General features: G+C 56.5%; 13 protein-coding genes across 13 annotated transcripts; 3 read left to right on the top strand and 10 right to left on the bottom strand.

The window, feature by feature from the left end:
* Nucleotides 1–124: 124 nt before the first annotated feature.
* On the bottom strand, nt 125–1,192 carry HETIRDRAFT_440671 (uncharacterized protein; the record flags this gene model as incomplete). The annotated part of the gene is made up of 1 exon (XM_009549586.1): nt 125–1,192. A coding segment is annotated over exon 1 (996 nt), but the record flags the coding sequence as incomplete, so codon positions are not given.
* Nucleotides 1,193–2,275: 1,083 nt separating this feature from the next.
* Nucleotides 2,276–3,258, bottom strand: HETIRDRAFT_102234 (uncharacterized protein; the record flags this gene model as incomplete). The annotated part of the gene is made up of 2 exons (XM_009549585.1): nt 2,276–2,811; nt 3,104–3,258. Coding segments are annotated over 2 exons (691 nt in total), but the record flags the coding sequence as incomplete, so codon positions are not given.
* A 1,689-nt stretch (nt 3,259–4,947) lies between these two features.
* On the top strand, nt 4,948–5,913 carry HETIRDRAFT_434967 (uncharacterized protein; the record flags this gene model as incomplete). The annotated part of the gene is made up of 2 exons (XM_009549583.1): nt 4,948–5,093; nt 5,118–5,913. 2 exons carry the CDS (start codon nt 4,948–4,950, stop codon nt 5,296–5,298), a joined length of 327 nt encoding a protein of 108 aa, XP_009547878.1. The 3' UTR covers nt 5,299–5,913.
* Nucleotides 5,207–5,913, bottom strand: HETIRDRAFT_434966 (uncharacterized protein). Its single transcript, XM_009549584.1, has one exon. The coding sequence runs from the start codon at nt 5,688–5,690 to the stop codon at nt 5,529–5,531; it is 162 nt and encodes a 53-aa protein (XP_009547879.1). The 5' UTR covers nt 5,691–5,913; the 3' UTR covers nt 5,207–5,528.
* A 1,557-nt stretch (nt 5,914–7,470) lies between these two features.
* HETIRDRAFT_102232 (uncharacterized protein) lies at nt 7,471–8,090 on the bottom strand (the record flags this gene model as incomplete). The annotated part of the gene is made up of 3 exons (XM_009549582.1): nt 7,471–7,589; nt 7,640–7,733; nt 7,806–8,090. 3 exons carry the CDS (start codon nt 8,088–8,090, stop codon nt 7,471–7,473), a joined length of 498 nt encoding a protein of 165 aa, XP_009547877.1.
* A 110-nt stretch (nt 8,091–8,200) lies between these two features.
* Nucleotides 8,201–10,026, bottom strand: HETIRDRAFT_410279 (uncharacterized protein). Its single transcript, XM_009549581.1, has one exon. It carries the CDS (start codon nt 9,232–9,234, stop codon nt 8,401–8,403), a length of 834 nt encoding a protein of 277 aa, XP_009547876.1. The 5' UTR covers nt 9,235–10,026; the 3' UTR covers nt 8,201–8,400.
* Nucleotides 9,844–11,223, bottom strand: HETIRDRAFT_46398 (uncharacterized protein; the record flags this gene model as incomplete). The annotated part of the gene is made up of 7 exons (XM_009548653.1): nt 9,844–10,092; nt 10,142–10,220; nt 10,273–10,427; nt 10,490–10,581; nt 10,632–10,948; nt 11,004–11,074; nt 11,128–11,223. The coding sequence occupies 7 exons, from the start codon at nt 11,221–11,223 to the stop codon at nt 9,844–9,846; spliced, it is 1,059 nt and encodes a 352-aa protein (XP_009546948.1).
* A 361-nt stretch (nt 11,224–11,584) lies between these two features.
* HETIRDRAFT_434963 (uncharacterized protein) lies at nt 11,585–14,023 on the bottom strand. Its single transcript, XM_009549580.1, has 7 exons — nt 13,879–14,023; nt 13,814–13,826; nt 13,467–13,758; nt 13,335–13,413; nt 12,664–13,279; nt 12,093–12,608; nt 11,585–12,031 (listed from the first exon to the last, which is right to left on the bottom strand). Exons 1-7 carry the CDS (start codon nt 13,977–13,979, stop codon nt 11,801–11,803), a joined length of 1,848 nt encoding a protein of 615 aa, XP_009547875.1. The 5' UTR covers nt 13,980–14,023; the 3' UTR covers nt 11,585–11,800.
* Nucleotides 14,024–15,671: 1,648 nt separating this feature from the next.
* HETIRDRAFT_319510 (uncharacterized protein) lies at nt 15,672–16,630 on the top strand (the record flags this gene model as incomplete). Its single annotated transcript, XM_009549579.1, has 2 exons — nt 15,672–16,164; nt 16,218–16,630. 2 exons carry the CDS (start codon nt 15,672–15,674, stop codon nt 16,628–16,630), a joined length of 906 nt encoding a protein of 301 aa, XP_009547874.1.
* A 360-nt stretch (nt 16,631–16,990) lies between these two features.
* HETIRDRAFT_477043 (uncharacterized protein) lies at nt 16,991–18,762 on the top strand. The gene is made up of 6 exons (XM_009549578.1): nt 16,991–17,023; nt 17,081–17,478; nt 17,530–17,808; nt 17,863–17,975; nt 18,024–18,309; nt 18,363–18,762. Exons 2-6 carry the CDS (start codon nt 17,137–17,139, stop codon nt 18,651–18,653), a joined length of 1,311 nt encoding a protein of 436 aa, XP_009547873.1. The 5' UTR covers nt 16,991–17,023; nt 17,081–17,136; the 3' UTR covers nt 18,654–18,762.
* Nucleotides 18,763–19,304: 542 nt separating this feature from the next.
* HETIRDRAFT_245172 (uncharacterized protein) lies at nt 19,305–21,362 on the bottom strand (the record flags this gene model as incomplete). Its single annotated transcript, XM_009549577.1, is given in 8 exon segments — nt 19,305–19,402; nt 19,458–19,564; nt 19,641–19,753; nt 19,939–20,316; nt 20,377–20,799; nt 20,849–21,113; nt 21,184–21,265; nt 21,281–21,362. Coding segments are annotated over 8 exon segments (1,548 nt in total), but the record flags the coding sequence as incomplete, so codon positions are not given.
* Nucleotides 21,363–22,838: 1,476 nt separating this feature from the next.
* HETIRDRAFT_102227 (uncharacterized protein) lies at nt 22,839–23,851 on the bottom strand (the record flags this gene model as incomplete). Its single annotated transcript, XM_009549576.1, has 3 exons — nt 22,839–23,208; nt 23,506–23,698; nt 23,761–23,851. 3 exons carry the CDS (start codon nt 23,849–23,851, stop codon nt 22,839–22,841), a joined length of 654 nt encoding a protein of 217 aa, XP_009547871.1.
* A 912-nt stretch (nt 23,852–24,763) lies between these two features.
* HETIRDRAFT_319450 (uncharacterized protein) lies at nt 24,764–26,441 on the bottom strand (the record flags this gene model as incomplete). The annotated part of the gene is made up of 6 exons (XM_009549575.1): nt 24,764–25,174; nt 25,302–25,373; nt 25,430–25,515; nt 25,680–26,110; nt 26,174–26,274; nt 26,346–26,441. The coding sequence occupies 6 exons, from the start codon at nt 26,439–26,441 to the stop codon at nt 24,764–24,766; spliced, it is 1,197 nt and encodes a 398-aa protein (XP_009547870.1).
* Between the last annotated feature and the right edge of the window lie 89 nt (nt 26,442–26,530).

Here is a 26,530-nt window from a genome sequence, read left to right as displayed (position 1 = left end):
ATCCGCCATGCTCTTTGTACGTCCACGCATGCAGAGGATCTCTCAGCAAGATTCTACCCAGAGGTCTCACGACACATAACCACGGCCCCATCGCGAGCGACATCTCAGATCTCACCACACACATGTAATGTCACCACACACGCATGTATCAACACGCATACGCGCACCAAACAGTCTACAGTACACACACACACCGTCATGAACGCGCGACCGACGTAGCCCGAGGCCTCTATCGTATATATCGTATACCGCGTTAACCGTAAACCGTAAAAAAAAAACATATGTGTTCGTATTCGTACGCGCGTGTCCGCCTTTCGCCCAGCCAGCCAGCCAGCCGCCGTAGGAGTAACAGCAGCAAGCAGGCGGTGCAGGAGCGCGAGACCAGGAGGGCTGGACCCAGAGGGCACGACGGGTGCGCTGCGCACGCGTCGTGCTCGCCCCAAGGCCGCCCAACATCCGATCTGCGCGCGTCCGCAGCCCATGGCATCGCATCGTAATAGAAGGGTGGGGAGACAGAAAAAAAAATCAACATCCAGTGTCATACAGTCGTGAGCGTGGTGCGGGGTGTGTCGGCGTAAAAGCGTGCGTAATAGCGTGCGTGGGAGCATAGGATCCGTCCGTTCGCCGCGGCGTCGAGGGTGTGCGATATAGGGCAGACGGCGTCGAGAGATCGCGGAGCAGGACGGGACGGGGCAGAGTACGCGCAGACGCTCAAGCCGCAGAGGGCGAGCGTCGCGTTTGCCGAGAGTATAACCCAAAAAAAGAAATGCGGGATGGATAGGCGAATAGATTCCGTCCAGATGAGAGCGAGCATGATGACCGCGCGCGGCCGAGAGAGAGAGAGAGAAATGAGGATCGAACAAGGAGAGTGCGGGCGAGTGTGCGTGAGGTGAAAGATCCGATGCAAGTGCGACAACAACAAGGAAAGACATGATGAGGAGAAGAAGGAAAAGGCAGAAACCGAGGCGACGCCGCGACCTACGCGTCTCGTCTGGACGGCATCGCGCCCGCGCTGGCACCTGCGCTCCCGCTCCTCGACCGCGCACTGAACGCCGCCTTCCACCAGCCACGGATCCCGCTTCTCGAGCCACCCTCCTCGCCCTCGCCCTCCTCATCTCCATCCATGCCCGGTGGCAGCCCCAGCCCCTCCACGTTTGCAAAGCTCACGTAGCCGTCCATCGCGCGCAGCTTTGCGGCCGCGCTCTGCACGTTGAACGGCGGTGACGGCGGAGGGGTCAGCGGAATGGATCGCGAGCCCGATGAAGAGCCCGAGGAGATGACGGGAAGAGCACCATAGGTAGAGGACGTGGGAGAGGGGCGCGAGGAAGGCGAAGGGGTGGCACCTGGTGTCCTCGACGAGGATGCAGGGGAGCTGACGTCTGAGGATGACTGCTGTGTGTGGAGCGGCGAAAGGAGAGCGAGCGATATCCCGAGGCACGCACGCGCAAAAGCAGCGCAAAGGGCGACATGGCCAAAAATAAAGATGAAATTTGGAATCGTCAGTCCCAGATCGGTCGGGCGCAATGGAAGCGTGGAGCCAGGGGATGGATGGGGATGGGAGAAGAGGAACGCACCTCTGGCGAGCTCCACGCCCACTCACGCTCACGCTCTCTGTCGAGCGAGCGTCTCCTGGCGTGGCCGAGGCCTCGGCGATCGTCGACGTCGCGCAGTTGTGCGCCCCTGAGGACGTTTTCGAGCTGGCTTCGCAGGGCGGCGCCGTGAGGAGCGAGCATCTGCGCGCGGGTGCTGGCGCCGGACCCGGAGGCGGGGCTTGGGCTCGAGGAGAGCGAGGCGTCGTCGTCTCGGGGCTGTCTGCCGCGGCGCGGGATGTTGGGGACGCTGTGGGTCGAGCGGTGGGTGGGGCGTGACGGGAGCTGGGGGTGCTGCGAAACTGGGGGTTTGAAGAGCATGGCGCCGCGCATCCAGTACTCGTCGTCGAACTCGCACTCGCCGTCTGTGAACTCGCCGGGACCACCGCACGGGCCCGTGTAGGACTCTGAGGGGCGGACGGCGGTGTGTGAGTGGTGCGGAGAAGGATAGGCGCGTTCGTGGGCATGGGCGTCTGCGCGACGAAGGGTGTCGCGGAGGAGACGTTCTGAACGACTCGAGGGTCGAGGAGGGGGCGAGGAGGCACGTGCACGGGGGCGGGTGTCGAGGAAGGGCGGGTGGACGTGTACAGACATGGCCAGTGTGGGGGTGGGACGGGGAGGGGTGAGGGCGACGGGGGGGAGGAAGTGGGTGGACCTGAGGGGGGTGGTGGGTGTTCTTGAGGAACAGCGAGGGGCGGCGGGGGCAGGGCCGGTGGATGCGGAGGCGAGGGATGCGATGGAGGGAGAGGGTGTGAGGAGGGAGAAAGCGCGACGGTGTGATTTAGCGAAGGGGGTTATATAACGCTGGGGTGTGGCCTCGTTGTTGAGCGGAGTTGAGGGCCGCAGAGGAGAGGGAGTGGCGCTGTGGGAGGGGGCAGGAGGCCTGGATACGATCGGGGGAGGCTTGCGAGTGGGACTGGGCTTTGGTGCGAGCGCGGGCGCAGGCGCAGGACGCTCCGTGCACTTGCTGTGCCTCGCCTTTGGCTTTGGGATCTCGCGGGGGGGCTTGGATCCCGCAAGATCGGTCCGGGCAAGAGGCGAACTGGAGCGCGAACCGGTGGAGGCTCTCATGGCGGCGAGTCGCTGTGCGGCTCGTGTGATGGGCACGAGGCGGGGCTTCCTGTGGGCTTCTCCGGCTGGCCGGCCGAGGAGGTGGTGTGCAGAAACGGAGATCGTCGGCAGCGATGTGGGCGGGCGCGTCGGTGCGCTGCGCTGCTTGTCGCTGTCGGTAGGGTCGTGAGCGGGCTGAGAGGGGGCGAGTGGAGGGCAGAGGCAGCGGGGATTTATACAGCTCGGCCGCCCATCCAGGACCGACCCCAGAATCCCGAGAGACAGCCCCCCGTGCGTCTAGACCGTCCCTCTCAATTTCATTCCGCGGCCATTTCCCCGCCCTCTCTCTTTATTGCCCTCTTCTTCCCATTGTCCTCCCTTTCATCTCGCGCAGCTTCCTCGCCAGCACGCTCGCACCCTTTGCACCCCACCTCTGTAAACGCGCAGTGCCCGAGCCCCCGCACCGAGGGCCGTGGACCGCCGCCGTCTCTCGCACGTTGCCGGAGGCGACAACCGATCCCGGATGCAGATCCCGGCGCCCCTGCCACGCGCCCGTGTCCGGCGCCTTCCGTATGCGGACAAGGTCTCCGATTCTCGACCCCCCCGACTGGAGTGGCATGCCACTGACATGCCTCTGTTTCCCTGTTGCTTTGCGACGTCCTGTGCTGGGTGGCAGTTGGGTGGCTGCGCGGCCGTGGTCCACGGCATGCCCCTCGCGGCCCGCATCTGTTTCCGCCGACGTCGCCACCCAAGTGACGTCTGGGATGACGAGGTGGCCGCAGCGTCTTTCCACCCGTGTCTATTTTTGCACGCAGGACAGGTTCCCCCTCCGGCCGCTCGTCCAACCGATCATAACAAACAACTATTCCAATAGCACCGGCCTAAGCTCGCACCCCAGATCCCAGCTCGCTCAAGCGTCGCACCATCTGGCTCACCCGAGCTGCTAATACCCCGCGAACGTGCTCGCCCGCTGGGGTGCTGCCAGCTGTCCATTGTCCAATTACGGGGGCGGGGCCATTTCCCATCGCGTCCCTTCCCCACACTTCTCGCGCTTAGCCGCAACGCACTCTATCAAACCACCCCACGCTTCCGTGACAGCCCAGCGTGCTCGATCGTCCGTTTAGGCATCCCACGTCCTTCCCGTCCCCGCTCCCGAATTCAGTCCCGGCCCACCACCATCACCATTGCCACGCCGCACCCCGTCCTCGCTGCACGCGCGTTGTCCGTTACGTATCCTCCGGCGCCCTCTACCAGCACCCACGCCGCTACAAGTAAGTAAATTGACGCTACATGAAACACTCTCGCCGTCGTCCGGAGCTAATTTCGCCTCACATCCCGCTTGGAATATAGGTTATGATCCGTCTCGCTCTCGTGCGGGTCCCACGCCGACCCGACGCGTGCATGCGTCGGTGTACAGAGCCTCTCGGCTGTGGCCGACACTTGTTTCGCACAAACCGGCTGGATGTCTACCGCCCTACTGTCTGTACGTACGAAGGTTTGTGTACAAGTCGGTTGTGCGCTGCACAGTGCTGGTACTCGGTGCTCTTAGCTTTGTCTCAACGAACCCAAATCCACTCCCCGGCCGTACGGTGTCCTAGCAAACCCCAGTCTCTTGTGTCCGAAACCGTATTCCTAAAACAACGCACGAGCTCACCATGCGCGCGTGCAGCCTCGTCAAAACTCTCGGTTTCTCGCGCGCGCCACATCGAGCTGGCCAACGCGGTCGGACGTCCGCCTTCGCAACTGCATCCACACCCCCGACAGGACAGCACTGACGTGGTCGCTCCCACGCACCGTCCGCAGGCGCGCGCTCTCGGTCGCGGTGACGTGCGCGTTCGGTCGCGTCGCGTTCGACTCGACCCGGTCAGGCGTCCGCGCTTCCTTCCTTTGATATTTTTCCCCCGCGCGTGCAGTCCGCTCGGACCCCTCCCGCGCTTGGATTGAACAGAGGCGTCGGCACGGAGGTGGCTCGGCGTGTGCGTCATGCTGCCCGTATGACGTCGAGCGCGTTCCCTGCAGCCGCGCGGTGGTCCCTCTGCTTGGCGCGCGCCTTTTCTGCAGACCGTCCGAAGTTCGACCCGGACCCGGGGCGGCAGGAGGGGATATATGTGCGGACGCGCGGACCCTGCTTTCATGGGGTTTTGCTTGACTCGGCCTGCTTTCTTATCTCACATGCAGCTTGCGAGTCTACGCGCGTCGCTCATGTTGCCTTGGTGTTTTCTGCCCATGAAGGCGTTTGAGCGGCTGCTCGTGCTGCCCCACACCGGTGCGCTTCTGCGCTTCTCGTTCTGGGTCCTTGGTCTCCTCGATGGTGATCAGTCTCTACTGTATCTATCTCTCCGTCCATCCATCCATCGGCGGTCCGTCCGTCTGGACGATGCATATCCCTATCAGCGATCGGGCTGCGAGATCTGAGACGTGCGTGCGTTTTGAGGGCTCTCTGCGAAGAGCGTGGTCCGTCTGCTCAGCTCAATCCAGGCCCAGCCCTCTGCAGCGGCGAGTCGCCTTCCTTCGCACCCCAGATCCCACGCGACCCAGCGACATGGTGACCCCCAGCTCTCCCGCGTTCGCGGGTCGTCCTCCGCTCCCTTCCATCTCCTCCCGCCGCGCTCCGTCCCGTTGCACCCCGGACATGCGTGCAGGGCCGGCTGCTTTGTGACTTGACCTCCACGCTGAAACCATCCGCATCACCCTTGCCGATCGCGCTGGCCGATCGGCGCTGACCTGTGCAAAGCGCCCTTTGTCACCCACTGTCTGTGTATCCCCATGGTCCCCCGCGCGTGCCGGGCCTCGACGCGGCGTGCGCGATCGGCGCGCCTCCCATCGATACTGACGTCGAACCGTTGATTCAACCTTTGCGAGTCGAAGAACGCGTTCAAAGCCCTCTTTCTACGCTTCGCGCACTTCGACTGGGTCTTGTGGCGCTTCACGTGTGGGAGACGGTCGACGCTGGTGTCCCGTCAGTGCATGTATACGCGTTCTCGAGTGTCTAGAGGCTAGACGCGCCGTTTCGTCATCTCGCCGCGGTGCATCATCACATCGGAGGGTCATGTGTGCACGGAGAGGAGACAGGGGTGGTACATAGGACCAGGCCGTGTGTGTCACCCCGTTCCGCGCATTCTCACACTTGCGTCGGTGCGACGGGCTGTTGCTCCTCGTTAGGCGTCATCTGCTCGCGGGCAGACGAGCTTCGCGGAACGGCACGCTGCTACACAACGTCACTCCTCGCGTTCTATCGAGGAGTCTGCTCCCCAGTTGGATCCACGACATGTGCGTAGGACGCGACGTTGTCTTCTTCTCTGAGTAAAGACGGATACGCATGACGTAGCCCTCCTGACGTCGTGATCGTGCCTGCAGCAAGAAGCGCCCACAAGTCGCATCTCCTGCCCTCTTGCTTGCTTGACCATATATACTTAGTCTCCGGCGGGGCTGTCGTTTGCGCGCGCATCAGCAGCGTCTCTGCCTGGCCGAATCGAGCAACGCGTTGGCGTTCGTGATGCTCGGTTCACTCGCACGCCACCCACCCACCCCTGTTCACGCTCGCGTCACGGGTCCCGTCCGCACGCGCCCGTTTGGCTATGACGACGCATCGAACCGCGCGGTTGACTTTCCAGGCTCGCCACACGCTGCGCGCACCGAGTCCCGATGCGTCTTGTGGCCTGGTGTGACGCGGGTTGTACGTCCACCGTCTGTGCCCCAGCCTAGACCGCGCGTGCGCATCCGATAGGGGCTCAGGAATACGTTGGGACGACCAGGCAGCCTGCCCGCCCCGCTGGCCGGCCAACGTTCCAGAGTCAACGTCGCGCCACGCGGCGTTGCGTGCGGGGCCCGGGATCCCGTCCGCCGCGATTAGGCTCTATTGGCAGGCTCTATCAGTGTCTGCTTCGCCCGCCGACCGTGGTCAAGGAGCGACGCAGTACTGGCTGGTCTGCCCCTTCCCCGATCGCTTTCATTTCCCCCGCGCAGCGACGCGCCGAAGCGAGTAGCGCGGTATCCCACAGAGGACGCGAATAGCAGTCTTCGGACGGATGCGCCCTTTTCGCCCCTTCTTGTGCTCTTCTGTGCGCTTCTGTTCCCTTCCGTGCGCTTCTGTACTTCTGCGCGAATGAATGAATGAATGAATGAATGAAGGGGCGTTTATATCGGTCCTTTGTCCTGCGCTCTACCGCCGCGCGCTCGCGCGCCGTTGGTCGATAAGTACAGAGCTGTCGAAGGCGGGCGATACGCGCTGATGGGTGCATTCGTCGAGAAGCAGATCGCCCATTTGCCGCCAGGTTGGAGGCCTTATCACTCGCTCTCGATCCTGGTCGAGACACGTGCGTCTCAGACTCGCGGCTCTTCGCGCCTCGACGGTCTTCGTACGGCGCGCGTTCGAATCGTCTCGCGAATGCCTATTTTTGCGTGAGCCTGTGCGGTGCTCTCAATCGTGCTGTAGCTCGGGACGCGGTATCGCGGTATCACCTATTAGGGGCAGGCTCGCACGCGTCCGTGAGCCCCTGACTATCTCCTCCTATGGCCGTCAGGCCACCGCCTCTGCATGCGCGCGGCTGGCCTGTCTCGCCCCGGTCGGCAGAGAAGAGCCCTCCAAAGGCACCCGCGCGCGCACGTACGCTCCCTTCCGACCCCCGACCCGGTCCCGGAGTCACACTGCTCACTCGCCGTGGCTGTGTCAGCTCCGTTTTGGCCATCGACGCTGCGCTCGTGCCTGCACGCGTCTATGCGTGCGAAATGCGAGGAGGTCGCTGAGCGAGCTGCTTCATGCGGCTAACATGTGGAGCGATGGACAGTGTGCACCCGACCAGACTTAGGAGGCAGGACGTCATCGAGGAACTCATGCTGTCGTATCTATGAGGACGACAGTGCTGATTCGGGCTCCACCGCTGTCAATTTTGGCGTCGACGCTGCGGTCGTGCTCATGCGCGCGATATACGAGTAGGTCGCCGGACGGGGCTGTCACACCGTTGAAGCGTGCTGCGCATGTCCGGCCGGGTCATACGGACTTAGAGGAGACGGAGACGGAGCGTGGTCGAGGGACTTGCGCTGCCAGATCCGCTGCGCGCTCCTTTCTCGCCGTCGACGCTGCACTCGTGCCCGCTATGTGCGCGCGAAAGGCGAGTGGATCACCGAGCAGGCTGTCACATGGAGTGCACATGTGAAGCGACGCACGCTGTGTATCCAATCAGGCTCAGGAGGCGGTGCGCCATCGAGGTACTTATGCTGCCAGTTCTGGCACGACACAGCCAGTCCGGGCTGACCCCGTCGAGAAGGCTCGGAGCGGGGCCAGCGCCCCTGTTCGCGCACCGTTCGCTGAGCCGTGCGGGCCCCGCCTTCTGGGTCCTCCAGATCGGATTTGCCTCTCAGAGATGCGCGGTTTTCGCCGCCGTCCTGTTCTCCTCGATAGGGCACCCTTCTGGATGGGATGCGCGTGATTTTCGCCGCCCCGTATGTCATGGCCTGCCTGTGCCGCTTCTCGAGAGGCTGTATCCTGTGTCGTTACCGCAGTGCTATTCTTGTACAAGTACGAACAGCGCCAGTCAGAAGCGACGGTCGCCACGTCCTCAGCCTGTATTATCATTGCACCTAATATCGGTTTGAACGAATACCCAAAGCCCCTACATAATGAAGTACTAGATGCAACGATGCCCATTATGACCCAGTGGATATAAGCCAATGCAAATAAATATACAAATGCACATGCATAATAAAAAAAGTCAGGTCGAAGTATGCAACAAAGAATCCGTGGGTCAAGGTGCACCGAGAGTCATGTGCGCGCCAGCATTTTCCGTGCGTCGTCGCCCGTTCGCCGGATCGGAGGCCTGCTCAGAGTCGAGCCTCCCGATGCGCTTCGGAGCGTCCCCAGCGCCCCGCCGCTCGATGCTGTTCGACTGACCGTTGCGCTCGCGATGCTGTTCGCTGCAGCGACGGCCCGAAGTAGATTGCCCCCACTCGGCCGCTTCGCGCGCACCGGCGCAGCCGGCGCGCTCTTGGTCCTGTTGGAGGGAGCGATGCTCGCGGCAGCCGTCGCCGCCATCCTCTCGCGGTCGATCCTCTTGAGGAACGGACTCGGCAGGTTGTCTTCGTCCGTAAAGTCATACACGGGAGGCGCAGCGGGCGTTGATGCCGATCGACTCGTCTGCGGACGGCCGGCGCTTAACGTGGCAGTCGTGAGCGGCACTGACGGCGTCGGTGCGCGTGCAACCGACGATGACGAAGAAGCGGAGGAGGAAGAGGAGGAAGTCGATGCGGCTGACTGCCTTGACTCGGAGAGCTTGGGATGCGATGTCGATGCCCGTATCATAGAGGTTCTCCGAACGCGCGCGGCGGGTGCCTGATTCTTCTCGTCCTGAGGAGCCGGCATTTGAGAGGCCAGTGTTGATCCCATTCCGACGACAGGCAGCGACTTTGCCCTGTCAAATTTCGACGGCGATCTGAGTGTGCGGTCGCCCTCGTCTTCCCCCTCCTCATCCTTGTCAAAATCAAAGATCTGGGCAAAGCCGAGGCCGCCCTTTGGCGACTCGACAAACCACTTGGCCAGCTCGGCTGGGGTGGGCGTCGCAAGGGGCTCACCTGTCTCCGTCAGGATCACGCCTTTCATCGCGGATGGCGGCGGGAAACTAGATCTAACGGCGGCGCGATTGAGAGGGGTTTCGAAGGCGGAGATCGGTCGACGTGAAGCAGCGCGAGCAGGGGTTTGTTCAACGGGCTGTGATTCTTTCGTCAGCTGTGCAAGGGGTGCAAGGATGTTCTTGACTTCCTCCAGCGGCGACTTCTCCTTCTTGCCGACTAAGGAGCGATGAGAAGGTCAGACAGCAAGCAGCGTTGATTCTGCGATTGCGCTTACCGCCTCGCTTTTGTACATCTTCCACCATCGTCATTCGTTCCTCGACCTCCACCCGCATGTTCTCGAGCTTCTCCCACTCGTCATTCCATCGCTCCTCCATCTCCCTCGCGCACTCCTCCCGAATCTCCACTTCTCGTCGCTGCCACGCCTCTTCCACCTCTGCTTCACGTCTCCGCACTGCCTCCATTATTTCCTCTTCACGTCTCCCCATGGCTTCCGCCACTTCCTCTTCCCGACGAAGCACAGCAGCGCGCAGTTCGTCTTCACGTTTGGAGATGGCATGATGGATTTGCGCCGTCACCGACGCCTGCATTTCAGCGAGATGCTCCCGTAACGATGCGATTTCGGTATCTCGTTGTGCTATCAGCGCAGCATGTTTCGATTCGATAGTCGCACATCGCGCCTCCCGCGCGGCCATATCGCGCTCCCTCTCTTGGAGGGACAATTTGTGCGATTTCGCGGCGGTGAGCCTGACGGTAACGTCTCAGCCGCTGAAAGTCGTGCATCACTCTGTGGAGATATAACATACATTTTTTGAGTTTCAAATACTTTGAAAGAGAGCTCAAGACGTTCGTGCTGTAGTAACTGTGCCGCAGAAGGCCTCATTGCCGGCTTTCGCAGAGTTAATGCAGTGCACGCGTAAGACACTGAGAATTCTTACATTCAAGTTGAGCATAGCTTTAATGACTCCCGCGAGTGCTTGGCTATAGCCTCGTGGCAATGGAGGGATGCGCGCATTTCTACCACACAGTTTCATTGACCCGACGAAAGTGAAAATAAGAACACACGCACCTGATAAAGACACTCAATTCAGAGTGCGTCTTTGCCTCGTGGAATGGCGGCTTCAGCGCACATAGCTCATAGATGAGACAGCCAAGGGACCAGATATCTGATTTGGAGTCATAAGCCTTTTCCTGCATCAACTCCGGAGACATATAATACGGTGTCTATGGGCACGCGGATTGAGAATGAGGTGCGCAGCACAAGAGGGCAACGCGTGTGAACTTACCCCGACATAAGTATTGGCGAAGCTTGCTTGAGCTAAAGCCTTTGAAAGGCCAAAATCACCCAGTTTCACCGTGTTGGCATCATCCAGAAATACTGACCACGGCGTGAATGACGTAAAGAAACAGGCGAGGAGCCGAACGCACCATTGTCAGGCTTCAAATCTCGATGCAAAATCTGGGCTCTTCGATGCCCATTCTCCCCCTCCTCCCCACTGCTTCCCGACCGAGAGTGTCCGTTGGGGTGATGACAGTGGTGCAGGGCGAGTAGAATTTGCATAAAATAGTTCCAGATGGTATCCTCGGGTATTGGTCGTCCATGCTTCTGCGACTGTTTGATCAGCGTAGATAGATCTCCACCGCCGCAGTATTCCATGAGAATGTAGAGGATGCCAGCGTCGCGGTCAACGTGGCGATCGTGATAGCGAACGATATGTTCATGGTTCAGGTCCTTGAGGATGTTTCTGCAGACAGGCAGAATTGAGGTACCCTTACAGCAAAAGCATGGATTGAACGCACACTTCCGCAACAATCTGCTTTCGGTCCCTCTCACTCATCCGCTCAAAGTTAAGTTCCTTGCGCGCAAGGATCTTCCGCCAAGTGATTAGCCGAGGCGGCACAGGCGGTGGCAAGCCAGACTTACCGCGCCATCTGATTTCCGCCGCACTTTTCTAATGATCCCAAAGGACCCGTTTCCGATGATGTCTAGTGGTTCGTACAGGTCCAAGAATGAGGACATGATGGTCTTGACAACAGAAGGGGTATCGCTGGGTAATGAAGGATATCGACAGCACAACCAAGAAATATGTACTGCAGCAGTGTGCGAGACGGGCGTGAGAGGTCGTCAAGAGGGAGAGAACGATGCCCGCTGGCGAAAAGAGAGTGGGAGAAGCGAGCGCAACGAGTTCAAGCGAGACTGCCTCAAATTCAAAGTGGCTGAGTTCGGTTTGCACGCGTCGCATGCACGTGATCCACGCCTCGACGCGTCGCTCCACGTTGGTCGGGTTTGGTTCGGTGTGCGTGGGTCCCTGAGTCGTCCAAAGAACCTTGCGACGTCCGCTTCCGAGCGCTTCATGCGTCGATTGCAGCTGCATCATTGTAGAAGCGAGATTATTGCATCATTCATCTATCTGAGTGTCTACATGTACTATGCTAAAGCTGGATACTGTAACTAAAGAAGCGTACATCGCCGTTCATGATATGACTCTGTGGGGATCTATGCAGAAGTGTGGGATGCTCCCGCCGACTTCAGTCATGATCAAGATTGTATCATTATAGCGATCCGCTGATTTGTTGTACCCTGTTTAATTGATAATCTAGTGCAAAGGGGAATTAGGCCTCCCTTGCAAGAACTTCGATGCAGGATTGGGATGCCTACTCATTAGTGCGCTCGTCGGCGCAAATATAGCAAGGGTCGCTTGAAGCCTGTCCAGCGAATCCTTGATGCTCCTCTCGTGATTAGGTGGAACAGTTGTGGGATCAACGTGGAAAGAATGCAACGATACTATCTCGTTCACGAAGAGCTTACACGCCGCACCCCAAACGACCTGCGATTGAAAAGCTTGATTGGCAACATGCCATGCAGAAGGTCAATCGTCGCTCACTCACCCCGACGACAGGATTCATGAACGGCCATTCGTATACTCTGGCATCTGAGTTCGCTTGCATGATCGCCGTGCCTGCTGCAAGACACTTGTTGTGGGAAGCTGGGTTTTGGAGCGCAAACGCTGCGTGTAACTGTATCGTCGCTCCATGCGCTAAACAGTGGACCGTGTGAGAACAACGCGTCATGATGGACGGAACCTGGTCCAGGGCCACCAAAGGGTAGAGCTGTGATTTGAAGTCATCAATGCGCTGATCTAAGGCCAAGAACTCCGCGTAAAACGAATTGATATCTGGGATCCCTAACGATGAGAAGTCAGGTTCATGCTCACGACCTTGCAAGAAAACGATATGGATACCCGGTCGCCAACACGCAGCCAGACGCGTCGCTCGTTCGAACAACGCCGATGCTTTACTTGTCTGGGCCAGCCATGACTGGGCTTCCCACGGCCAACCAGTATTGATTCCACCTAGGAAGTTACGTAGCGTGCCACTTGTCCGAAGATTGGGATATATCTGACCCTGACATTCGTGAAGACGTTGGAATCCAGACAGTGATCAGAGCAGGATGACATACCCTTTCATACGTCTCCATCTCCAAAGGCCAGGGCGTATCTATTTGCGCGCCGTAAACGTCGCTGTCTGAAATGATCGTAGGGGTTTGAAGAGCTATAGCCCAGCACCGATCCATCGAGAAACTTGTCCAGAACGCGTTGATGCGCTCACCCTCCTCGATCTGATCGTGCGGTTCGGGCAGTGTGAGGTCGATCGCGTCAATGGAGGTTGGAAAACCTCGATCGAGCTGTTCAGTCCTGATCTTCTGCAGTCCGCAGGACATAACAAGAGATGCCGCAAAATTGCAGTATTGTCGACCTTCCAGGTAATTACCAGTGACGAAGAGATAGGTAGCAAGAAGAGTATACGTCTGTATCGTCTGTAGGATTCGATGTGAGGGCATGCTAGGCATCGAGTGACCTATCTGTGTCCTAGCGCGAGAAAGAAGCAATTGCTCATTCGGAAGTTCGCTATTCGAAGTCAGGCGAGCAAAAAAGGTGCCCCAAAGATAGACGACACTCAGAAGGGCAGGTAGGGGGCGATTTATATTACCATATGGTAGTAAGGCGGCATGGCGGAAGCGGGTGTCATTTAAGAACCACCCTATTTGAGGTGCATGTTGGTGAAATATGTCCAATCTGGATATAAACTCATAAGATTCAGCGCCAATAGAACCATGCTCTGGTTACTCACAGGTTCTGTATAACGTGCAATGGAGGATCATCGGCTGGCGACCAAGTGCCTTGGACCATGGCATCAGCTGTACGTGCCCCTATGTAGTTCAACAGTCAATGATTTGCCATCTATAATGACTCTAACACATACCGATCGCGGGCGTAGATTGTCCGCGTGAGTGTGAGGCACCAGGCGAATGAAGAGATATTCCAGCAGAAGGAGAGGAATGCCTGCTGTAGTAGGCTGAATGAGGATCGTGCAGGGTAACTGACGCTGGTGTGGTATCGGGATTCTCTAGTTCCTGTATTCGCGCTTCCAATATTGAGATATTCTCCTCCAAGATCTGTGTTCGGCTTCGGCCTTGACCATCTGTGTACTCGCAGTCATCAGGTCTGTTGGAGCGCTCACATGGGCCGCATATGGGGCGAATTCCGTCACATTTCTGGTCGTCGGGGGTTTTATTGATCAAGCAACGACCGAAGAAGGGAACAACATACCATTTTGCGCCTTCTGTGATTCTCAAGTCAGTCAATAGTTCCCCTATCCACTATTGGATGCGCACCTGCAGTTGAGACATGCCTTTCCGCGTTGGAGGGTTCCAGCTGATCCGGATGAGTGAGTGTCCGAGCGAGTGTCCGAGCGAGAAGAAGAACTCGATTCCATTAGCCAATGGTTCGATTAACTAGAAATTGTGATAGAAGTGTGGTATAAGACAAAGCGATGAAGGATCTCTATGTTGTGAGTGAAATGACAGCGCTGGAGATGGTCTTTATATATCTCTCCAGAGGAATCCGAAACAGCAGGAGCAGCAGTGCAGTCGGTCATCATGAGTAAGGCGGCATCGAGACGGGGGAACGAGTCACAAGCACGAAATCAGGATCCACTCGGATGCAGCGTACGCCGTTCATGTTCGGGAGCCACATAGATAGACCTTGAAGTTCAAAATTTCTTGACACTCTCGGGCAGAACGTCAGCCGAGCGGTGAACGCCGGCTGTGAAGGAGTATGTGTATGACTAAGCGGCACAGCAAACCGGCAGGTGCGGGGACGGGGAGATTAGGAATACTGCTGCATAATCTTGTAGTATATGCAAAGTGACTTGACGAGTACTGTGGCGAGAAGGTCCATGAACCTACGAGCAAAGTCAGCTTCGCCTGAAAGGTATAAAAATTTCCAGGCATCACATACTGATTCATACGAGTCATTCTTTTGAAAATATACCGAAAATATGAGCGCTGGAGAGCGCTGGGCCCCGGAGGGCTGCCAAATTGATGCAACAACGCTACGATGTCGGCACCGCGAATGCCAAAATAATCGTCAGGCCTTCACCTGATGTCCCAAGTACGAAACGCCAGTAGCACAGCCGAGGGTCGCTCGAATCTGGTTGAGAAGGAAGTAAGAAATGTTGGTGCACCGATGGCGAACCTAACGCGGGGATTCGTTGACATGAGTACAAAAGTCAGCGGCATTCGGCACAGTGAGTTCGCTCGTTGACTGACGAAGACATTCAGGTTCCCGAGGCCGGAGACGGCACCACGAATACAGTATACTGCATGTTTCCCGATACACTGATGGGTACCCTAGTAGACGGGTGGTAGCTCTGGCGCCTGGTTATATTGCACTATACAGCAGAATATTCATGTCGTGTTTCTCAGACTATCCGTTCACCACAGAGGAAAGGACCGCCGCACCTCAGAATGAGGCAGAGTGGAAATGATGTCAGATGGCTCGGGAGCGAAGTACCCGAAGCATCCTTCCGGCCTGGTCCGAACTTCGCGGTACCAGGCGGTACATACTACAGCTACCGGCAAGCATTGGGTATCCTGATATACTCCCGAGACATACTAGACAGAAAGACAATGTATGAGACATGAGCCGTTGAAACCAGTGTGGTCAAGGCTGCGCCGCAGGCGCGATTCCTACAAACTTTCATGAAACTTTTTGCGAACTCGACGAGTCACATCCCATACTATAAAAAACCAGTCAGAGATGCCCCATATAAGTTACTTCTGCAGCCTGCTGCTTGCCAAGCTCGGCCGGTCATATAGTCTCTAAAGCAGAGCCCGAGCCTGCGTTTACTCCATGCGAAACAATACAAAGGGAGTCTGACTTAACTGACTTGTTTGTTGAGTAATCCGTCGCTTAACCATAGGCACGCAGATTCTTTGCCCGAATTGACTGACTCGTAGGAGAACGAAACCTCTGATGCCTGGCAACACGGCTCTGGCTCTGCGCGGTCTTGTCGCGAAATGTCACATGCGTCACAAGCGCTTTACATTCTATTACGTCAGACTCGCGTCCTGAGACGCGTCGCTCAACAGGCCTTATCCAGTGCTGCGTCCTCCACCATCTCAAAATGATCAAGGTCCACGAAGAGGTCCAATATCTCGAACTTATCCGCTCAGTTATAGACACTGGAGAGACGCGATCAGATCGAACTGGCACGGGCACCATCTCTCTTTTCGCACCACCCCCGTTGCGTTTCTCTCTCTCAGATTCTACACTACCTCTGCTCACCACAAAACGCACATTTCTCCGTGGAATAATTGAAGAGCTTCTCTGGTTTGTGAAAGGCTCTACAGACTCCACTATTCTCTCAAAGAAGGCCGTGAAAATTTGGGACGGGAATGGGTCAAAGGAATTTTTGGAGAAGCGAGGGCTCGGTCACAGACGGGAAGGAGATCTGGGTCCTGTGTACGGGTTTCAGTGGAGGCATTTCGGTGCGAAGTATGTGGATTGCGAAAAGGACTATACCGGAGAGGGCGTAGATCAACTCCGAGAGGTCATTCGGAAGATCAAGGAGGAACCCACTGACCGCCGGATCATCTTGAGCGCTTGGAACCCTTCAGGTAAGCACTTGAGCTTAGAATGTTAACGCCATCCACTCAGGTCGTTATCTTAGACATACCCCAGATGGCCCTCCCACCATGCCATATGATGTGTCAGTTCTATGTCCATCTTCCATCCTCATCAGACCCCACGGCACGCCCTCGGCTCTCTTGTTTGATGTACCAGCGCTCGGCCGACCTCGGCCTAGGGATTCCATTCAATATCGCATCCTACGCATTGCTTACCTGCATGATCGCGCATGTCACAAACACGGAACCATATCAGCTGACTATCCAGCTCGGCGATGCACACGTATATCTCGATCATGTCGAGGCATTGAAGGTGCAACTGGAGAGAGAGCCCAAGGCGTTCCCGAAGCTGCGATGGAAACGCATGATCAGCGATATCGAAGGTTTCGTGTACGACGATTTTGTGATAGACGGATATGATCCTCATCCGACAATTGCGATGAAGATGAGTGTTTAGTATCCAAAGTTACCATATATCTTGTGTATACGTGGATCGACTCCCTGCGTTGTATGAATAAACCAATTGTGCGGCAGTAAAACTCTAGCAGAGTCTGAATTAAACGATGCCCTTGTAGGCGCTTTCTGACATTTATTGCTGGTGCGCAGCTGACTGCAGGCTCTTGCAGGCTATGGCAGTGCTATTGCGCAGCTTCTGCGACTCTTCTGCGGTGTATCCGGGTGTATTTGATTAGGCTGTAGAAGCCGGCGGCAAGACTATTTCGAGGCACCTGCTCTAGTCCTGTTCCTGACGTACCCTCATATAATCGTTCCACCGGCTGCCACTTGGCACACTCGGTTTCCTTCAACTTTACCATGACATCGTCGTCCAACAATGCACCCGAGGGAGTCGGTGCGTCAATTCTCTTTCATCTAGTGTAAATCAGAGTCGTCATCCACATGTTCATAGATTTTAGTCTTTTTGGGGGTGCAGAGACACTCCCTAAAGGAAGGAGCGCGCTCAGTATGTTTCCCAGGCGGACTGTCATACCGGATAGCGGCGCCTCCACCGATGCCTACGACGCTCGCTTGTCAGACCAATCTGACTTCCTATGGATAATGACGGAAGAACCTCACCGATCAAGGAGAATGGCCATAATGAAAGCGCATCCCGAAGTGAGCATTCAATTGTCATCCTGTTTCTCCTTGGAGAATTGTTGGAAGGGCCATTGTCGCTGCTGTGGGCGACGACACATCCTAAGCGCTCTAAACTACACTCGCCCATCATATTTATGTTCAAGTTTCAGTATTCAGCATTGCGCTGAAGATTTTGTTTTCATTATTCGAGAGCATCGTCTCAGTGCATCCGTATATCCTATTTCATCAGGGAAATTAACCTTCTTTGCCGTCTAATTCCAGGTCAGAAAATTAATGGGGCACGAACCAATGACAAAATACGTTGTAGCGTTTGTCGTTCTGCTTCAAATCACGACTGCCTTTTTCCTTCGCCACAGATCTCCGCTTTCATTCCTCTTCGTGTTGACATCATATATCATCGGCGGGACAGCCAATCACAACCTATTTCTTGCCATTCACGAGATCACACATAATTTGGCGTTCAAAGGCATAAAGGCGAACAAAGCTTTCGCCATCTTTGCCAATCTACCAATTGGTATTCCATACTCCGTAACGTTCAAGGTGACGAGGTTCCCACTTTGCGAGCTGAGTTTTTCGCACTAATTCACTCCGCAGGGATATCATTTAGAGCATCATAAATACCTCGGCGAAGATGGCGTCGATACCGATTTGCCCACTCGCTTTGAACTTTTATGTTTGAACAACGTTCTCGGAAAAGTGTTTTTCTGGTAGGCCCTGCCATCTATCATCACGACCTCACACCTCAACGTCTCTAGCACGTTCCAAATCCTGTTCTACGCCCTCCGTCCGGGCCTCGTTCGCTCTCAGCGCCCCACACTCTGGCACTTCTTGAACATCCTCGTCCAGGTCGCATTTGACTGTGCCCTCATCATGCTCATTCCGGGCGGCAAGCACATGCTCGTGTATTTCATCATGTCAAGCTTCTGGGCGGGCAGCCTGCATCCACTCGCCGGTCACTTCATCGCAGAACACTACGTCTGGGACGGGCTCGAGCAGGAGACGTATTCCTACTATGGCTGGCTGAACGTCTTTGCGTACAACGTGAGCGCGCTCCACATTCTCGTTCTGTACAGCCTGATCAAGCTGGCTCGTAGGTGGGCTACCACAACGAGCATCACGACTTCCCCTCAGTGCCCTGGACGCGCCTGCCGGCCCTCCGTGCCCTCGCGCCCGAATTCTACGACGTGCTCCCTAGCCATCCCTCGTGGCCGATGATCACCGTTAACTTTATCAGGGACCCGAACGTTGGCATCTGGGCTCGAGTCAAGCGGCCTTCCAAGGACGTGCGGCAGGCGGCGGCCCTGAAGATCGAACTGGATGGCGGTTGTGCAGATGAGGAAGAGGTCGCGCCTGGTGATGGTCACGACGCAAAGCGAAAGGATTGAAGACAGGCCACTTCGTCAGACCTATTCGGTCCCCAGTCGGCGGAAATATCACATGTCCTTCGTTTTTTGAAACTCTAAAGCTCGAAACTTTCAGAGCTGTGATCAATTCGCACTACGAGATCGGCTTGAGGTGAAGTTCTCTTCAAAGTGCGGTGATTTTGATGGTGAAGAGCCGCATGGAAGCAGTTGTTGTCACCATGCAGCTTTCACTACTTCTAAGGATGAGAATCACCATATCTTGACGGCACACCGTTGCATTCATCACAATACTGCAGGTGAACATAGCTCTATTCGAAGGTAATCCGCACGGTGAACTTCACCGAAGCATCGTGTTGGATACGTCAACCCTCGTATGTGTCGACGTTGCAGCACTCTCACCGTGATAGCACGTTGTTGTCGACTCAAAGCTGAATGCCTCGAAGCACACAAAAAGAGCTGGGTATGTATATAGCATCAATATTATCCCATCAACAATGCCTTCATCGGGAGAACATATACCTGATACATCGGACGTAACGTAGGCTACAACAAATCGCAACAGAGCATGACTAGTCTTCGATAACTGACACCGAGCCGTCCGACGGCATTAGACAAACGGGGTGCGTAAAAACAGAAAAATATTGGGGTATTTTAGACTCTGAGTAGGGCTGGCGGTAACAAAAACTCTGGGGCGAGAGGGGAGGGGATGCCGGCCATCGCGCACGCCTTGTGCAGCTGCGACCGGAGGTCGTCGCACTGGCTGCGATATGCTGCGAGGAAAACTGCGTCAGTGGATGGAGAATGACCGGCGCATCGGGAGCGTACCCGGACACGGCCACATCGCATTGAGCACTTCGATCGGTACGAGAAAGGATTTAGCAAGTTCTAGCGCGCGAACGAGCGCCGAGTCGCCGAACCACAGGTCCAGGCATCTGTGAGAGATGGCAGGTGAGATATAGTTACGCTCGGAGGCAGTAGCAATGAGAGCTGAAACGCGACGCGACGCACATCGCCATCTGACCCGTGAACCAGCTGATCTGGAACGGTCGCCTGAGGAAAAGATGCCCGTTGGGCTCTGAAAGTCGATGAATGGAAGACTTGACCCTTTTGGCGACCTGTTCCTGGTAATAGACTGTGACAGCAGGTGTCAACATACGTAACGGCGCGATTGCGCATGAAGATGACGCACGCCATTCCTCGGCCAGCCTGCGGTTCCACACCGGTCGGGCCGTAACGTCCAGGTCAAGCAGTAGCCTGCAATTCTGTACAGTCAGATCCTGACTTACACAGCAATTGGAGTGCCCACCGTCTCATCAGATATGTCACAGACAGTCTCGTGCTGCATTGTATGGACGATGCCAGTGAGTAAGCGAAGAAAAAAAGACTGAGAGGCAGGAATACTGAAGACCCACTTGGATATGAACTCCCTGCACATATACATCAAGGCAGTGTCGATGTTACATATGTGAGCATCTAGCGCTTGCTCTACGGCGCGGATCTCGACGAACACTGCTATGGCGATTTGCGTCTTTTGATCTCCCGTCAGCATGTCATCCTGGAAGCGGACGCAGCAGTTCCACAGAAGCATGCTGCGGCAATACAGGGCCCACACGGTGTCCTTTCCGGAATGCGCGGCGCTCTGAGTCGTGCGTTGCAATGCCTCGCCAGGAAAGAGCAACTTGAACTATTCCAAAATCGGTATCATGTCAGACAGATAGCACGCTCGGAGGAAATAGAACCTTACGTTAGCGGAGTTGATGAGGAAGAGATCCAACGGCTTCCGCTGTGGATATGACGACGCGCAAGAAGATGTGTGGTTTGCAGCAAGCATGAGGGCGCTCCAGCACAGACGCCTGGTTTCTTCCTTGCGGATGTCCGACGGGGACCAGGACGAATCCCAAGCGGGTACGAATGACCAAGACTCCTTCGACGCAACGTACGGAACTCCCAAAGGTATGTTAATGCACTCGCACCTCTTCGGCACCTCGTAGTCGCCCGAGTGCGCGACGGGGACGCCTGCAACGGAGTAGTCGATAGGATCAGGGTCGTTGGCGTCCAAATATGTGAGTCGAAGACTGGCGACGATGTTGTCCAGAAACATGAGCGCCGAATCCGAGCGTGCAGCGCTGTATTGTGGGTGCGCGGATGTCTCGAAGAGAGCGAGGAACTTGTATCGCTCGATTAGCCTTTGTTGTGTACGATCGACGCACACTCACCATCGCGGCCTCCGCGAGGCCCAAATCAATCCACTGCGAGGCCGATGATGCTTCCAGAGCAGACTGCGCAGCATCTCTCAGACGAATTGCGCGATGGCGGCCAGCGGCACCGAGCTCCAGCTCGCTGGAACGAACTAAAGTCGCCAGTGCCAGGCCTGCCAGCACCAACGACGGCTGTATACGGGAACGCTCGTCCTGGTCATACAGATTACGAAGAAAAAAAGGAGTGTTGATAAAAGTCAGCCAGTAGCTACTTTGTGTGAAACTGTTCGGGTCGCGGTCAGACATGCGGGCGAACGTGAGCGACATGGACAGCCGGCCCCGCGGACACTCACAGAAGGTTCAGATCGGTATAGATGTCTCTTAAGCTGCGAGAGGATCGTGGTGAGCAGGCCGATCCAACGCATGGCACGCGGACTCACGATTGTTCACGTGTAAGGGAATACCATGTCAGGAGATCATCCCACCACACCTTGCGGCTAAACTGGGTGGATGGAATGGGGGGTATAGAAATCCGACTCTCGTCGCTGAAAGAGTCTGGGGAGTGGATTTCGAGGTCAAAGGGATGGATAGCGGTCTTGTCGACCATGTCGGTTAGCGACGTGCTTCGGTGAATGGTCGGCGAAAGCCGTCTCTTCGAAGAAGACGTAGTCAATACCGGCCCCCGCACGCTCGCGGACATGGGAAACGAAACGCCTACCCTGTCGTAGTAGCCGTCGAGGCGAAAGGACTGGGCGGGCTCAGGGATGGACGACGACGATGACGACGTGCTTGGGATGTGCAGAGAGGTGAGATCGGGTTCTGACTTGAGCACAAGCGGTGGGTGTACGGGCGGCGGGTCGAGGATGTCTGTTTTAAACCCTGTCGAGGACGGCACGACGAGAGCAGCCGCGGGGTCTGCCTTGCGCTTTTTCTTCGGTTGGGGCTCAGATCCATCTGTAGGGCGCTTCTTGCAAGACCGTTGGCGTGTGCCAGGCCGCTTGTCTGGTCCTCTGCGCTTGGGCGCCGCATCGTAGATGCATTCGTTGTTCCTTCGGACGCAGTTGTTGCATTCGGGTCTGGTGGAGTCGCACCGAATCTTGCGGGCGCGGCTTTGGAGAGACGCGCGATACTCATTTCAGCACATGTCGCATGTCACGTTTTAAAGATGCCGGAGTGGCAACGCACCATTGACGACAGGCAATAACGACGTTGGAAATTTCTTTGCGAGCGCCGCGTGCTGCCCTGGAGGAGGTCACATTTGCTGTGGCAGGCGGTCTGGCGGAAGTCGAAGCAGAGGCAGAAGAAGGAAGGTGTTGGCCGTCAAGGTTTGAGTGAGGGGGAGAAGACCTCGTCGTATGGGAAGCGGAGGCTATTTGTGGAACGTGTCTGTGAGGGGCGGTGACCTGAGGGTCAAAAGTGGAATCCGCCAAAGAAGAGAACCGAGGGGGGAGGGTACCGAGAGAGAAGGCTGATGAAGTAAAGGATTGGACAGGATAGTCGGGACGGTTGAGCGAGAGGTGGGTGTTCGGATGGCGTAGGGATGGCATGATGTGGGGATCGCCTGGTTGGGAGTGCGGAAGGGCATATGGGGAGTCGAAGGGCGAGGCGATAAGCGCAGAAGAATGGGGAACGGCGACGGAGTCAATTGAGCGGTATCGGGCTTAATTGAAGCAGTTGTTAGTGCGCAGATCGATAAGCGCACTTGGGCCTGGTTTGCGAACGTACCGTCAGGTAAAAGATGGGGAAAGGGCTGATCATAGACCGGGGAGTGGAGATCGGAGCCCTCCTCGCTCGAGGTGGGGCCGTCCTCCGCCATGCGACCTCTCGGGAACGGAGAGTACAACTGGTCGTTGGCGCCGGCAACCATGGACAATCGAGGACAGGGTCGGGCGTGAGGCAGCAGCGAGTTGGGAGGATGCGAGAGGGAGAGGAGATTTAGGCGAAGCAGAGGGATGGCGTAGTTAAAAATGGAGCAGGCCACGCGAACGGGGAAACAAGGCAGATTGTCTCATGCCCACGGCTTCGTCGTCAGCGTCCCAATCGACCGAGGATCCGATGGCGGACGGGGATGGCTGCGGAAGGTGAGCAGAATGGTCCCAGCGCTGTCTGGGTCGAGCGGGACGTGTGTGTCGAGCGACGGGGCGGTTGCGACGTCGCCCGGACGATGACCGAGGTGGTGAGGGGAGGAGGAGGAGGAGGAGGAGGAGCGCGTTGGCAAGTTGGCGGACACGCGCCGTAGTCTGCTCTCGCTCCGTGGCCGGGCCGTCGCCAGGCGTGGCCGAATTAACGCCGCTGCCCGCACGCTGCCGCCCGCTCCCGCAGCCCCACGATAGCCCACGATCCCTCCCGATCCGGAATGCAGAATCCCACCGTGCACACTTGTTTTTCAATGCGCCATCCACCTCTCACACTCCCCGCAAGCATGCGAGCATGGGAGTGGGACCGACGCTCGGGCAGATAGGTGCATCATGGAACCGCACGATTCCATGCAAGAACTGGCCCATCTAAGAACGGCGCAGCGCCATCCCTGCCCAAAACCTGCTCTTCTTTCGCACCCATCCAGAAAACGTGACCAGCAGTCTAAAAAAAACCTCCCGCCCCGCCAGAACACAATACGACGCCGACGTGGAGCGAATCGACAATGGCCTTGCCCACTTTCTGTAGAATTGGCACACTGGCGTGAGTACCGCGATCCGCGAATGAACCGTTCGAGGTGGAACCGCGACCACACGCGCTCGCAGTACCCCGACGTCGGTATCAGCCTCAGGTGTCCAGAGAGCGCCACTTTCCTAGTTGGAAGTACAAGGACCCACGGCTCACGCTCAAGGCCATCGCGAGGAACCCGGCCATAGCTCGGGGCAAGGCTCCCTGCCATCTCATGCAAAAGGGATCAGTGCACCTGCGAGCGACTGCGCGTGGAGTGTGCGTACCTCGCGAATGCATCAATTCTCGTCCGGGGCCGACATGACCTTGGACCAGTCGACGATTGGCTCCGCCTCCGCCTTCTCCAAGCTTCTCCATCACGGTCAGATGTCGTCAGAGGAGCAGAATCATTGCGAACCCGTGCGTGACGATCAGGCAGCACTCGTTTGTTAGTAGTGTTCCTCGGTGGTAGAGCTATCGAGCCGGCTGGTAGATACCTACAGTACCGTGAGACGCGAATTTCTGAGTTCAGAGGGAGAGCACGAAAATAGACGTGCTATTTCGAATCTCAGAACTCTACGTGTGCAGAAGCTCTCAGAGAGTTCCCATGTTAGTCTTGCGAACGATCCACTGTAAATACCTGCCTGCGTTCTGCTAATGTTTCTGGCCATCGGGTTGCGTTTACGAGGCGCACGTGGCTCGAGAAGTCTATTCTCCCGGAAGCTCGTTTCTCAAGCGTAGCCTCGACAGCGATCAATCGGTCAAGGATAGAACCATGTCAGATCTTCTTACCTACTAAAACAGTTCAGCTTTTCCGTGAGGCGGGCGAAATGGGGTTCAACGGAAGAGACATGCTTACCGATAAGGTCCTCGTCAACCGTAACCGAAGCGCGTAGACCAGTCCATAATTCTTCGCAGTTTCTGAGAACACATCGTGGACGGGAGAAAAGGAAGATAAATTCAAAAGAAAAAAAAAGATACAACGAAAACGGTAACGCAACAAGAGAAAAATCACTTCCATCAACTGCGACCTGTCGGGATCAGGCGAGATCCCGAAAGTGAGAGCGATGGAGCACATGAGCAATTACATACTGCCTATGGAGAGAAAAACATCTTGGAGATACATAGAAACACATACAAGTCGCAAGAAAGCGAATTCATGTCCTGAACGAGACGGCTGTTCAGGCCATTCGCACCAACACAGAATCACCGACAGCCCAGCATACGACTTGAACATATCGACCGCTCCGGCACACCAGAGCCCTCCTTTGTGGAATCGGCGTGTCGCGATCACGCCTCCGACATCGTCACGTCTGCCAACACAGAGAGGTCTCCGTCAGCAGTCTCAGCAGACTCGGCCACACCGTTAGTTTCCGTCTTCGGCACAACATCATCGGTGTTCTCCTTTGCCTCGACGTCCTCCATGGGCACGTCCTCCGCAGTCTCTCGCTTCACCTCGCTCTCCGCAGTGACATTGGGTTCGGACGCCTTGGGCTCTTCCGAGGATGGGGCGTCCTTGATGACTGCGCCATTGACTTTGGCGGTGCCGTTTTCGACGCTGTCCTTGTTCGCGTTCATCAAAGCGTGCCATTTCTCGACCAAGACGTTTGCGCGATCGCGGAAGTGGAAATCGTCATCCCGAGGAATCTTTTCGGGGGTCTGCATGTAGATGTGACGCATGACTTTGCCAATCTTCGAGAACTGATGGAGCGAAGAGTAACATATTCAGAAAAAAGGACAGATATGAAGCGAGGCAGACAAATCGATGGAAACGCTTCGCGTATCGCGGCCTGGCGCAATCGCAAACGAAGAGAGAGGCAGCACATACCAACAGATAGTGAATATTCATCTTTTCGTACTGTTCGATAGCGGTAAATAGCTCGTCGCACGCTGGCATATCCTGAATCATCGAGATCAGATACAACCATTCAGATCATGGAATAGTCAACAACGTACTTCCGGTTTTGGATCTTTGCCATCCGTCAAGAAAGTCTTCTGCAGTCGGTGTCTCCACTCTCGGACTTTCACTGCTTCAGGGTCAGCTGCTAGAGCTGTGCGTCGCATTCTGAATATGAGGAAAGCTGCCAGCAAGAGGGTCACATACGATCGTCTTCCTTATCCTTCTTCGCTTTCTTGGCCGGTGGTGGCGAGGTTTGCTTGCTTGGACCCGCATCTTCGTCTTCTTCCGCTTCGCCCGCCACGCCACCCTCATCCTCACTTTCAACCATAGCCTTCGACTTGGCCCCGTTCTTCTTGCCCTTTGCTCCCGCTGCAGGCTTTTTCTTCCCAGCTGGCTCCGCGGAAGCTTTCTTCGACTTCGGCTTGCCCTTGACTTTGGAAGGCGCCGGTTCGGAATCGCGCTTCCGTTTCTTGGGCTTGATGGGTTTGTCGTCCTCATCGGCGTCAGCATCAGCATCCGCTACGGACGACTCGGCTTCAAGCTGGTCTACTTCAGCATTCTCTTCTGCTTCGGCAGCCTCGACGCGTTTGTTCTCCAGCTCCTCTTCCCATTTCGTGGGATCGAGTGCGATGCGATAGCCAGTGAGAAGGTCGCCTGATTTCTTATATGGCTCGTTGATGTACGCCTCGATTTCATGCTGCTGAAGCCGAGAAATGTCTTTGGAGACTAGCCAGGCGCTGAGAAGGACAGCGAAAAGTTCAGTGGATGAGGGGAGAGGAAGCAGGCGTGACGGGACATACTGCTCGCCCTTAGGGAAGAACCGGACGCAATAGAAATGCGACTTTTTGTTGGCGGGCCGCTCTTTAGCTACCTCCGAGGTAACATTTTCTGGGTCAACGACCTGGAGAGAGGCGACAAGAACAAAAGCGAGGTCATCGTAGGGTGGAACGCGCTCGGCCAGCGAAGACGTACCATGCCCGGCCACGGCGGATACCCGCGTACTTTCGCGAGCACGACGTCGCGGAAGTCGTATTTTGTCTCTTTTGGGGTCTTCGCCTTTTTGCTCATGGTGAATGGACGCGTTCGCTGCGGGTCGACGACGGGCGCGGTGGAAGGAGGACGCGAGTGAGTGGTCCTGGTCAAAGTTGGACTCGGCA

Source organism: Heterobasidion irregulare, assembly GCF_000320585.1.
Source record: "Heterobasidion irregulare TC 32-1 unplaced genomic scaffold scaffold_06, whole genome shotgun sequence".
Classification (NCBI taxonomy): domain Eukaryota; kingdom Fungi; phylum Basidiomycota; class Agaricomycetes; order Russulales; family Bondarzewiaceae; genus Heterobasidion; species Heterobasidion irregulare.
Note: the sequence above shows the minus strand (reverse complement) of the source record. Positions and strands in the feature narration are given on the sequence as shown.

Excerpts from the sequence above, each read along its gene's own strand:
- HETIRDRAFT_434966 (XM_009549584.1), bottom strand. The coding sequence starts at position 5,690 with ATGACCCTCCGATGTGATGATGCACCGCGGCGAGATGACGAAACGGCG.
- HETIRDRAFT_410279 (XM_009549581.1), bottom strand. The coding sequence starts at position 9,234 with ATGAAAGGCGTGATCCTGACGGAGACAGGTGAGCCCCTTGCGACGCCC.
- HETIRDRAFT_434963 (XM_009549580.1), bottom strand. The coding sequence starts at position 13,979 with ATGGAATCGAGTTCTTCTTCTCGCTCGGACACTCGCTCGGACACTCAC. Across the intron at positions 13,414-13,466 it reads ACAATCTACGCCCGCGATCG|GGGCACGTACAGCTGATGCC; the intron begins GTATGTGTTAGA and ends TGAACTACATAG. Across the intron at positions 13,280-13,334 it reads TTGCACGTTATACAGAACCT|ATTGGACATATTTCACCAAC; the intron begins GTGAGTAACCAG and ends GTTTATATCCAG.
- HETIRDRAFT_477043 (XM_009549578.1), top strand. The coding sequence starts at position 17,137 with ATGTTTCCCAGGCGGACTGTCATACCGGATAGCGGCGCCTCCACCGAT. Across the intron at positions 17,976-18,023 it reads CTCGGAAAAGTGTTTTTCTG|CACGTTCCAAATCCTGTTCT; the intron begins GTAGGCCCTGCC and ends CAACGTCTCTAG. Across the intron at positions 18,310-18,362 it reads TGAACGTCTTTGCGTACAAC|GTGGGCTACCACAACGAGCA; the intron begins GTGAGCGCGCTC and ends GCTGGCTCGTAG.